This window comes from Bos javanicus, chromosome X (genome assembly GCF_032452875.1).
Source record: "Bos javanicus breed banteng chromosome X, ARS-OSU_banteng_1.0, whole genome shotgun sequence".
In the NCBI taxonomy this organism is placed as follows: Eukaryota; Metazoa; Chordata; class Mammalia; order Artiodactyla; family Bovidae; genus Bos; species Bos javanicus.
The window spans coordinates 121,372,839-121,385,621 of NC_083897.1; the positions used below are offsets into that span (position 1 = coordinate 121,372,839).

The following is a 12,783-nucleotide window of genomic DNA, read 5'->3' on the forward strand; positions in this document are numbered from 1 at the left end:
GAGGTCTGGGAAGGAAATTGGGAGGGTATCGTGGATCTTGGCCTACACCTCCAACACCTTCATCTTATTGGTCTGAACACAGGCTCTCGGGCCCCATAGGAACTCGTAGTGTGGAGGATTGCCACTGGGCACCTGTCCGTACTTCAGGTACTTTTTCTGTACCAGATCTTTGGTGATGAGCCTTCTGGACTCCCCAAAGATCCAATGCCTCCTCCCCATATAGACCCCCAACACACTGAGCCTTTCCCAGACCTCCTACCCGGTAGCTCGGTTACCCTTCATGAAGATAATGCCCAGGAGCACCATGAGAAAACCAGACTTGGGCAGACCCCACTCATCACTCAGACCTTCATCGCCCCCGAGGTTGAGCTTGTTGATGCGGGCATAGATGTTCCTGCTACAGTCGACTTCTGTCAGCTCCAGGCAAAATACCAGCTCCATGTGCTTACAGGCTCTCCTGAGGAACTCAGGGAAGTGCTGCCTATACTTGCTGCCAACGACCTTCAGCAGGGCGTGCTGGGAGATGGGTTCCTTCCTGGTGTACTTCTCCAGCAGGAATTCCACCAGCATGCTGGCCTTACTGGTCAGAGGATCTATGGGAGGGCTCTGAGTGGCAGGGCCTGCCTGGGAGGCACATGCACTTTCCTCCTCTGGGCCCTGGGCACCTTCATCACATCCTGAGCAGGAAGGCCCTGCATCAAGAGAGCTAGAGGCCATGGCTCCCTGAAGCTCCTGGTGATCTCCAATAGCAGGGGAGCTTGGGGGAGAACCCTGAGGGACAGACAAGGGGGAGGAGGGGCACTCCTCTTTGGGGGCTGCAACAGCACTGGTCTGGGCTTCCTGGGGACACTGAGTGTCCCCCTGGACCTGGTGGCATTTCACACGGGCATGATACTTGTTTTTGTGCCTCCGAGGCATGGTGACACAGGTTATGGATCACAGGCACATGTGGGCAGGGTGGCAGGCAAGGAGGGCACCTAGAGGAAGGACAAGCAGATGTTGTGAGCAACTGCAGTGAGGAGATTCCTCCCTGGCTTGAACCAAAGCTGCCTCTGAGCAGTCCTTGAGCCCAGTGCTCTAGGACCCACAAGTCTGTTCTCCTGGTGATCCCCTCCCTTGAGACGACTGAGTAGAAAATGAGAGTGATCGCTGGGGCACAGCCAGACAGCCCTGCCTCGGTGTTAAGAGGGAGGCCTGTGGGAGCTGGCAGGGGAGGCAGTCCTTTCAATTCACATTTCAGAGTCATGAGGAAACCTAGGGCAAGACTCCCTCATATCCCCCCCCCCCGCCCCCAAACCCACCCACCCTGTTCCCTCTCTTGCTTTGAAGTTGACGCTGCCACCTTCCCTGTCACCCCAGATGATGAGAGGAGGGAATGTTCAGGCCCCCAATGAAGGGAGCCGGGACCCGCCCTTCTGCTGTCTCGAAGCTGCCCGTTCACAACCAAGCTGCAACCTCCCCTGACAGACCACCGCCCCCGTCCCCATGTTTGGCTGGGAGGAAGTGCTGGCCACAGGGGAGGGTCCTGAGTCGGCTGTGTGATGCGGAAGATGGTCATTACCCTGACTCCACCCGAGCCCTGACATCCTCCCTCTGCTGACCTGCTGCCAGCCCTTCAGAACGAGGTCCCATCTTCCCCGAGTGTCCTGTGTTGGTGATTGCAGTCAGGGAGCCCTCAGCCTTTAGAACTCCCCAGATGCTGACTGGTTGCTCCTCGGCCAAGTCACGCTGGGTAAAGGGTTAGGTGTGGCCAATCTGGGGTGTTGAGAAACTCAGTCCCCCTGCAGATCCCTCCTTCATTCCACAGAATCCTGGACTTCCCTCTACTGAACAGAGCCAGGGTCCACCAACCCTGCACCCAGATCCACCACCCCCAGATCCAGGCATTTCTTACAGAGACCCCACGTGTGAAGTCAATGGACTTGGGACCTAAGAGCCAGGCCCTAGCCTCTGGGCTGAGAGCAGGGTTGGCTGGGGCTGTGTGGCCCCCTTTCTTGGAGGGAAAATGGATTGGGGGTTCCGGGGTATATCCCTGCACTGGTAACTCATGTCACCTCACACATTTACACCTGATTGAAACTTGGACCTCCTCCCTCTGGTCACCATGTACTGCAGCTCCCAGAGATAGCAATACTATCAAAGATGGTGTAGTACCCCCAGTGTGATTAGGGGGATGTCACTTCCTATCATGTGCATCTGGGCTCCAGGAGGACAGCAAGGGTGGGACCTGGGTGAGGGGGGGTGGGTTCTGGGGGAGCTTCCTGCTGGATGAGATGTGGTCCTTTCATTGACTGTTAAGGGGTCCCTGTGCTGAGCTCAGTGAACTGGCCTCATCCCTTCATACTCACTTCTGTCTGCACACCCAGCAGGAAGTATTTGTGAGCCCAAACCTAACAGCCATCCTGGAGCCCCTGAGACCAACAGTGAGGCCTCTCTTGGGTTCCCTCTTCTGTGGTGAGTGATGCTCTTTTCTCTTTCCATATTTTCCTTGACCCGTGTAGGTGCTGGGCTACATCCCATCTGCTGACCTGAGGCTAAGGCCTCACATTGAAGACATCAGCTCCTGAGACCCCTGGTATGAAGTGCATGTACATCTCACCTGGACACTTATATACCTGAGACTTCCTGGAAATTCCTGCAGGAGGTGAGAAATCTGTGGGTTTCAGTGTTCCCAGTTAGGGAACTTGCATCGAGTTCTAGGAATCCTGGAATCCTTTCCTTTTCTAACTTCAGACCCCTAACTGCACCAGGGTCCTCAAGAACCCATGGAGAAATAGAGGCAACTCCTTAGACTGACAGCTCTCCGTGGGTTCTTTCTTCACTGATACCAGTGTCATTAATGAAATTTTCTGATATGAAATTTTGTCCTTGTGTGCAATTACTGTGTTACTTGCTATTCTATTTTGATATTTTTCTTTATATTTTGACAAATGTATACTGTTTTATTTATATATATATATATATAAATATATATATATATATATATTACAGTGTTTTTGATATTTGCATACATTGTGAAATTAGTGCCAGGATCTAACTACGTAACTTAAATCCTCCCATAGTTACCATATTTTTGTGTATGTTGAGAACTCCCATCATTTTTAACTAGGTAAATGATCCTAGGAGGACTTTATGCTAAATGAAATGTCAGACACAGAGAGACAAGTATTAACGATCTAACTTATATGTAGAATCTAAAAAACAAAGTTGAATTCCTAATAATAGAGAATAAAACAGTGGTTACCGGAGGCTGAGGGGTTAGTGAGTAGGGGTATACTGGTCAAGGGGTACAACTTTCAGTCATAAGATGAATAAGTTCTGGAAATCAACTGTACAGCATGGTGACAGCAGTTAGTTATAATGTATTATATATTTGAAATTTGCTTAAAGAGTAGAGCTCAAGTGTTCTTACTATTCTGATTCATGCTTTATAGTCTTTTTAAGAGAACCATTAAAAAAAGCCCCATCCTCACCAATGAAAGAAGATTCAGGTGGTTTTTAGGACAATCTCTGGACTCATATTGTCTCAACAAACCAACCTTTGGCGCTGTCCTGATATCACCCCATTGTCCTGGCATAACCCAATAGTCCTGGCATACAGGCTCTGAGATGCTGCCTGAAGTTCCCTTAAGTGCTATGAGGCAGTATAAATTCGTTTACTCAGGACACAACAAAAGATACAAGGGCCAAACTTTAAAACCTTTCCTTCAACTGATCCTTGTCTTACCTAGACCTCTCTTACTTGCCCTCACACAAGCACTTAACAGTACAGACTTGTTATCCTCAGTTTTCTTTTTATCCTCAGGTTTCTCACTATTGTTTCACTCTTATTGTTGATATCATTTGATTTATTCCTTCTTTAGTTTTTCCAGGGTTGATTTGGGGCACAGGAGATAGCACCCCGAGTTTGATTGTCATCTTGGAAGCTACATGTACAGCACTACAACTGTAAATAAGTTAGGGAGAACTGATATCTTTGCAGTATTCTGTTCCCCTGAATAAAAATATTATAGTGCTCTATTCAGGACATTTTTTTCTCTATCAGTAAATGTTTGTAGTTACTTCCATAAAGATCTTCTACAATTTTATTAGTTTTCATTTTCGTTGTTGTTGGTCAGTCACTAAGTCATGTCTGGCTCTTTTGTGACCCCATGGACTGTAGTCCTCCAGGCCCCTCTGTCCATGAAGTTTTCCAGGCAAGCGCGCTGGAGTGGGTTGCCATTTCCTTCTCCAGGGGATCTTCCTGACCCAGATACCGAACCTGCATCTCCTGCATTGGCAGGTGGATTCACCGAGCCACCAGGGAAGCACTTAATTTCAGGTATATTTTAGATATTGTTGCTGCTGTGAATGGTATTGATTAGCTATCAATTTTGTGTGACCAGGCTGCTGATTTTGCTGTATGATTTTCAACATGCTAGAGTTTTTATGCTCCTTATATATTGAAATATCATGTTTGCCTATTAGTTTAGGCATTTTACTTACAAAATCATCTCGGTATTATAATTTTTTAATGATTTTATTTATTATTTATTTGTTTTAATTTTGACTATGCTGGGTCTTTGTTGCTGTGCGGGCTTTTCTCTAGTTGCGGCAAGAGGGGCTCCTCTCTAGTTGCAGTGCAGGAGCTTCTCATTGTGGTGGCTTCCCTTTTGTGGAGCACGGGCTCTAGGGCACTTGGGCTTTAGTAGTTGCTGAATGTCAGCTCAATATTTGTGGTTCCCAGGCTCTGGAGTACAGGCTCAATAGTTGTGGCCCTTGGGCTTAGTTGTCCAGTGACATGTGGGATCTTCCTGGACCAGGGGTCAAACCCATGTCTCCTTCATTAGCAGGTGGATTCTTTACCATGGAATCACAGGGAAGCCCATCTTGGTATTATTATTATGTTCTTTTTCATTATTCATATTGTGGTACCATACCTTTGTGTATTTTTCCAGACTTTATTTGGAATGTTTCTAATATTTCACATTTATGTATATTTGCTGACAACTTGAAGATAATGGATATTCCATTCTTATAAGCTTTCTCAAAGTTATTACCATTAATTTATGCTGTTTTTTAATCAAAGCTTTTTCTTCACCCCTGCACATGAGCAAATGCTTTTTTTCTCCCTTATCTGTTAGTATAGTGACTTCCAATTCATGTTTTCTAATATAGTATCCTTTGCATTTCTTTGACAGTGTCTGTTTTTTTATTAGTACACCACTACATTGCATGAGCTATGAGGTTATTTAAGACTCATCTCTACATGAATTAGCTTGACTCAAGTGTTCTTTCTTCAGGGTAGGCTTACCTGGTCTTTGTATCAAGGAGCATTAGCCCATTAGAGTGGATGAGTCATTTCCCATTTTTTGGTATGATTTGCAACAGTTCATTTCTCTTTCATTTAGTGTAAGAAGCTTCCAGGAACATTTTGAGGATGCTGTGATTTTCACTACAATTTTAGTTTTTATTCTTATACTAATTTTCTGTTTCTTTATGGACCTATTTAGTCATTTATATTTTGCTAAAAAACCTTTAATTTCAATTGTATTTTTTTTTTCAAAATTTTGGCTGTTCTTGTTTCTTTTTTATTTATTTATTTTTTACTTTACAATATTGTATTGATTTTGCCATACATCAACGTGAATCTACCATGGGTGTACACGTGTTCCCAATCCTGATTTAAAGACATGCTACTTACAATAAAATCATGTTATTAAAATTCTCAGACTTACAGGAGTACAGAGAATAGAATAATAAACCCAACATATCTGGTATTCAACATCAACAATCCTCAGTTGTAATAGGAAAAAGTTTGAACATGAAGGTTTAATTACTAGTAAATAACCTACTCCTAAGGTGACACTGTGCATTTCCATCAGGGAACACATTGTGTCTGTTATCTCCTTTGTGGTGATGTTGCCAGTCACTGAGGAACATTACCCTCAACCGTTAATCCATTAGGGGCTGCAGAATGGTCATGCTAGCATTCTTTTGTGATTATTAGCTAAAAAATGCTTTAGGTAGAATTTTTTCCCATATCCACCATTTGGTATCCTGAAAAGTATTTATAGTGTTCTATTATAGCCTTTAAATGTCTCCTCTGCAAGTGCATGTGTGCTCAGTAGTGCCCAACTCTTTGCAACCCTCTTTACGACGACTCTTTGCCAGGCTCCCCTGTTCGTGAGATTTCCCAGGCAAGAATATTGAAGTGGGTTGCCATTTCCTCCTCCAGGGAATATTCCCAACCCAGGGATCGAATCTGTGTCTCTTGTGTCTCCTGCATTGGCAGGCAGATTCTTTACCACTGCACCACCCGGGAAGCCCCAAATCTCTCCTGTAGGTATATCTTATAGAATTCTATTGACTAATAGCACTTTCATGCTTCTTTATTTTGTAATTGATAATACCTACAGAAAATGTTACAGAAATAATTTCAAAGAACTGGCTTTCATTAGTTTGTTCTACTGTCTTCTAATTCATCACTTCTGCATTTATCTTCATCAATTCCTACCTTCTAATTACTTGAGTGTAATGTATTATTGTTTCTATAGCTCTTGAATTAGAGGGTTTTAAATATTTTAAAGGTTTTAAATATTTTTTGATAGATCTATTTAAGACTATAATATCCAAGTACCACTTGAACTGTTTCTCACAGGCTGTACTGTAGAGCTTTATGTGTAGTGCTCAAAATTTTTAAATATTGGATAAATCTCTCCCTTATACTGTTAGTGTTTTTTAATATGGGCTTCCCTGATGGCTCAGACAATAAAGAATCTGCCTGCAGCAGGAGACCTGGGTTCAAATTCCTGGGTCAGAAAGTTCCACTGGAGAAGGGAATGGCAACACACTCCAGTATTCTTGCCTGGAAGATTCCATGGACAGAGGAGCCTGCCAAATTTTTTTTATGTGTGTGTTGGTGTATATACACATATGTGATAGAGTTAAGTTTTTCTTAGGACTGAAAGAAGGCTTTCACAGGAAAAAATAAATGGGAGAATTTAGTGTAGGAGATTGGTTATTTCAAAAGCCTATTGGAGAGAGTTGAGCAAAACAATACAACTTGAAATAAGCACTCCCGTCTCTAGGCTAGGGGAACAAAGAGGAAAAGTATTGTTACTGAGGGAAATTGGAGCCATGGACATTACGTAGCCATTGAATGGAAACCACCTGCTTCAGAGAGTAAGAAGGTGACAAATTCTAGGCATGTTGATCCTCCTGGACTCTAATCTCTAGCTGTCACTCCTTGTTTATCTGAGCTGGCATCCAGGTGTTGGACAGCACAGAGCATGAGAAATGGGAGTCAGGCATTTTACACTAAAGAGCAGAGCAGAAGAGTAAGGAATTGATCTGACAGAGGATAAATCCATGGCTGGCATATCTCGTGGATAGACTAAATGAGAGAAAAATCACATCTAAATTAATACAGAATAGTGTTTCATAAGATTTATTTTTTCTTTCATTCATGATAAAAGAAGTTATGCTATCAAGCAAGTAAAGGATATCTATGAAAACAATAAGTAAGAATAACCTATGAAATCAATAAAATTAGTTTTAAAAGCTGGTGAGTATAAAGTCAGTATATAAACATGCATTCTGCTTCTGCAGTAACAAACATGTCACCATGAAATTAAACAAAATGCAACTTGTAAATTACTAAATAAAATACCCATGCATGGCCAAGAAGTGTCAGTTTCCTCTTGATAAAGAAAGAAATATGAGGATGTACTCTACTAGATAATTAGAATTACTTTTAAAAAAAGCACTTATTTTTGTTGTTCTGTCGTGAAGCCATACCCAACTCTTTACGACCCAATGTACTGTAGCCCACCAGGCTCAATGGGAGCCTGTCCATGTGGATTGTCCAGGCAAGAATACTGGAGTGAGTTTCCATTTCCTTCTCCAGGGGATCTTTGTGACCCAGGGTTTGAACTCAAGTCTCTTGGGTCTCCTGCATTGGCAGGCAGGTTCTTTACCACTGTGCCACATGGACAGGCCCGTAAGTTGGACATAGCATATCAACTCCAATGATTAAAAAAAATTTTTTTTTACAGTATGTCCTTGTTGGTGATCTACTTAAATATAGCAATGTGTACATGTCAATCAGATGGCTCAGTGATAAAGAATCCTGCCAGTGCAGGAGACGCAAAAGATGCAGGTTCAGTCCCTGGGTCGAGAAGATCCCCTGGAGCAGGGCATAGCAATCCTCTCCAGTATTCTTGCCTTGAAAATCCCATCGACAAAAAAAAAAAAAAAAAAAGAAAATCCCATCGACAGAGGAGCCTGATGGGCTGTCCATGGGGTCACAAAGTTCAGACGTGACTGAGCATGCATGGATGTGTCAATCCCAAACTCTCAATCTGCACTATTTGCAATGATTCCCTCCACCCAATCTATAAAATGCATACACACCAGGGGCCAACTGTCTACCCAAGAGAGTATCTGGTGTCAACAGACCACTGAAAAGACGTCTGCCTTATGGCTGCAAAGAACTCAGGAATCTATGGAGGCAGTGGATAGCATCTATAAAACAAGGAGGTGCTCACTAAGTGTCTATCTTCATGTTTTCAGGCTGCTGCTGGATGGCTATCTTCCTTAACAAGTGGGAAAAAACTCGGGCTATATAGAACCTCCCAATGTTTGGAGGTAGCATTTTTGTTCATTTCCATTTGTCTCAGTTTCCAAAATGCCAGGGTATGGATGGTCCAGAACTCACTACCATTCCTCTTCTGACTCATCTTATTCAACCGAAAGAAAATGCGTGGTTGTAGTCTCCCAACTGAACTCTGGGGAGGAGGGCCCTGCTCGGGTTTCAGACTGCTTTACCCAACCATGGTGATCTTGCTTATTGTGGATACAATTTCATAATTGCTTCTCTCCCTTAGATCTACACTAGAATTTTTGATGTTGTTCAGTCCCTAACTCATGTCCAACTCTTTGCAACTCTATGGACTGCAGCATTCCAGGATACTCTGTTCTCTATCTCTCAGAGTTTGCTCAAATTCATGCCCCTTGAGTCGGTGATGCCATCCAAATATCTCATCCCCTGACACCACCTTCTTTTGCCTTCAATGTTTCCCAGCATCATGGTCTTTTCGAGTGAATCGGCTCTTCATATCAGGTGGTCAAAGTATTGGAGCTTCAGCTTCAGCATCAGTCCTTCCAATGAATATTCAAGGTTGATTTCCTTAAGGATTGACTGGTTTGATCTCCTTGCAGTCCAAGGGACTCTCAAGAGTCTTCTCCAGCACCACAGTTCAAAAATATCAATTCTTCAGCACTCCGCCTTCTTTATGGTCTAACTCTCACATCCATACATGTCTACTGGAAAAACCATAGCTTTGAGTATATGCACTTTTGTCGACAAAGTGAAAAAATGAAAGGGTGCTCAGTCATGTCTGACTCTTAAAGTAATGTCTCTGCTTTGTAATATGCTGTCTGCATTTGTCATAGCTTTCCTTCAAAGGAGCAAGTGTCTTTTAATTTCGTAGCTGCAGTCACTGTTGCAGTGATTTTGGAGCCCAAGAAAATAAAATCTGTCATTGTTTATGATTTTTCCCCTTCTATTGCCATGAAGTGATGGGACCAGATGCCTTGATCATAGTTTATTGAATGTTGAGTTTTAAGCCAGCTTTTTCACTCTCCTCTTTCACTCTCAGCAAGAGGCTTTTTGGTTCCTCTTCAATTTCTGCCATTACAGTGGTATTATCTGCGTACCTGAGGTTGTTGATATTTTTCCCGGCCGTCTTGATTCCAGTTTGTGAGTCATCCAGCCCAACATTTCACATGATGTACTCTGCATGTAAGTCAAATAAGCAGGGTAACAATATCCAGCCTTGACAGACTCCTTTCCCAATTTTGAACCAGTCTGTTGTTCCATGTCCGGCTCTAACTGTTGCTTTTTGACCCACATACTGGTTTCTCAGGAGGCAAGTAAAGTGGTCTGGTATTCCCATTTCCTTAAGAACTTTCCACAGTTTGCTGTAATCCACACAAAGGCTTTCACATAGTCAGTGAATCAGAAATAGATGTTTTTCTGGAATTCTCTTGCTTTCTCCATGATTCAATTTGATATCTGGTTCCTCTCCTTTTCTAAATCCAGCTTATACATCTGGAAGTTCTCAGTTCACTTACTTCTGAAGCCTAGCTTGAAGGATTTTGAGCATTACCTTGCTAGCATGTGAAATGAGTGCAATTATGCCTTAGTTTGAACGTTCTTTGACATTGCCTTTCTTTGGGATTAGAATGCAAATGAACCTTTTCCAGTCCTGTGGCCACTGGTGAGTTTTACAAATTTGCTGATGTATTGAGTGCAGCATTTTAACAACATCGTCTTTTAGGATTTGAAATAGCTCAGCTGGAATCCATCACCTCCACTAGCTTTGTTGGTAACAATTCTTCCTAAGGCCCATTTGACTTCATACTCCAGTATGTCCAGGTCTAGATTAGGGACAGAATATTGTGGATATCTGAGTCATTAAGACCTTTCTTATATAGTTCTTCTGTGTTTTCTTGCCTCCTCTTCTTAATATCTTCTGCTTCTGTTAGGTCCTTAGGTTTCTGTTCTTTATTGTGCCAATTGTTGCATGAAATGTTCCCTTGATATCTCCAGTTTTCTGGAAGAGTGATATCTCCAGTTTTCTGGAAGAGATCTCCAGTTTTTCCCATTTGATTGTTTTCCTCTATTTCTTTCCATTGTTTATTTATCTCTCCTTGCTGTTCTCTGGAACTCTTGCATTCAGTTGGGTGTATCTTTTCCTGTCTAGTGTAAAAGTGAAGTCTGATGCTGTAAAGAGCAATATTGCATAGGATCCTTGAATGTTAGGTCCATGAATCAAGGTAAATTAATGTGGTCAAGCCAGAGATGGCAAGAATGAACATCGACATCTTTAGGAATCAGTGAACTAAAATGTACAGGAATGGGCAAATTTAATTCAGATGACTATTATATCTACTACTGTGGGCAAGAATACCTTAAAAGAAATGGAGTAGCCCCCCCAAAGAGTCTGAAACACAGTCCTTGGGTACAGTCTCAAAAACAACAGAATGATCTTGGTTCATTTCCAAGGCAAACCATTCAACATCATAGTAATCCAAGTGTATGTCCCAATAACTAATGCCAAAGAAGCTAAAGCTGACAGGTTCTATGAAGACCTATAAGACCTTTTAGAACTAACAGCTAAAAAGATGCCCTTTTCATCATAGGGGACTGGAATGCAAAAGTAGGAAATCAAGAGATAGCTGGAGTAATAAGCAAGTTTGGCCTTGGAATACAAAATGAAGCAGAGTGAAGGCTAACAGAGTTTGCCAATAAAATGCACTGGTCATAGCAAATGCTGTTTTCCAACAACGCAATAGATTACTATACACATGGACCTCACCAGATGGTTAATACTGAAATCAGATTGTTTATGTTCTTTGAAGCCAAAGATGGAGAAGCTCTGTATAATCAGTAAAAATAAGACCTGGAGCTGAATATGGCTCAGATCATGAGCACCTTATTCCAAAATTCAGGTTTAATAGAAGAAAGTATGGAAAATAACTATGCCATTCAGGTATGACCTAAATGAAATCCCTTATAATTATACAATGGAGGTGACAAACAGATTCAAAGGATTAGATCTGATAGAGTGCCTGAAAAACTATGGATGGAGGTTCATAACATTGTGCAGGAGTCAGTAACCAAAATCATCCCAAGGAAAAAGCAATGCAAAAAGGCAAAGTGGTTGCCTGAGGAGGCCTTACAAACATCTGAGGAAAGAAGAGAAGCAAAAGACAAAAGAGAAAGGGAAAGATATACCCAACTGAAGGCAGAGTTCCAGAGGAAAAAACACTGCAGTTATTAAAAATTTGTGTTGCATATGTCAATATAAGCAAATAGACCAATAGAACTGAATGGAATGTCATAAAAGACCCACTTGCATGTGAACCTCTAATTATTAAAACTGCCATTGCAGAGAAGTGGAGCAAGAACAGCCTTTTTACTAAGGTGTGATAATGGAACAACTGTATATCCTCATTGAAAAATAATGCAGGAGCTTCCCTAGTGGTCCATTGGCTGCAACTCTGTGCTCCCAATACAGGGGGCCCAGGTTCGATCCCTGGTTGGGGAACTAGATCCCACATACTGCACCTGAGAGTTCATGTGCTGCACCTACAAATCTTTCATGCCTCAACGAAGATGGAAGACCTTGCATGCTACAAGTCAGACCTGGCACAGCCAAATAAATAAATATTAATATAACAAAAAAAATGCAACTCAAACACTCCCTCACATTAGACGCAAAATTCAGTTCTTTGGGGACTAAGAACCTTTTACATATATTAGGGTAATTTTCAAAGTTACATCCAGTTGAGATGTGCAAAAAGAATGTGTGTTTTCCATCAACTAGGGAGATACCAGCATTGTTCAGGTAGGGCATCTGGAAGGAAAAGGCTGGAAGGAAAAGGCTGGAAGGAAATGAGTACATTAGTCAACTGAGTAACAGAACTGAAGAGGAAGAGGAAATGGCAGCACCTTCAGTTCCCTCGTTTCCTGCATAGTTGGTCTGGGTACCATCTTGGGCTTTAACTTTCAAAGAAAAGTGCATGGGAATTTAGCAGTGCCTTGGGAGAACACTTCCTGGACCAATGATCTGTTCATTCCATCTACCTCTGCACCAGTCTCCCCACTGAGCTGTCAATCACTGGACTTTAAGGAAGCATAACCTGGATGATAGTGATAGACATAGTGGCTAGGGGATATGGTTCTGATTATAGACACACTGAGGAGAACCAAGATGTTACTGACTTAGAGGCAGT

The 12,783-nt window shown here is 42.5% G+C and overlaps 1 protein-coding gene across 1 annotated transcript; it reads right to left on the bottom strand.

Moving 5' to 3' along the window:
- Nucleotides 1-255: 255 nt before the first annotated feature.
- LOC133242696 (melanoma-associated antigen B1-like) lies at nt 256-918 on the bottom strand. The gene has a single exon (XM_061408836.1). The coding sequence runs from the start codon at nt 916-918 to the stop codon at nt 256-258; it is 663 nt and encodes a 220-aa protein (XP_061264820.1).
- Nucleotides 919-12,783: the final 11,865 nt, after the last annotated feature.

Bases quoted from the DNA above. Each gene is read 5' to 3' on its own strand.
- LOC133242696 (XM_061408836.1), bottom strand. From the start codon at position 918: ATGCCTCGGAGGCACAAAAACAAGTATCATGCCCGTGTGAAATGCCAC.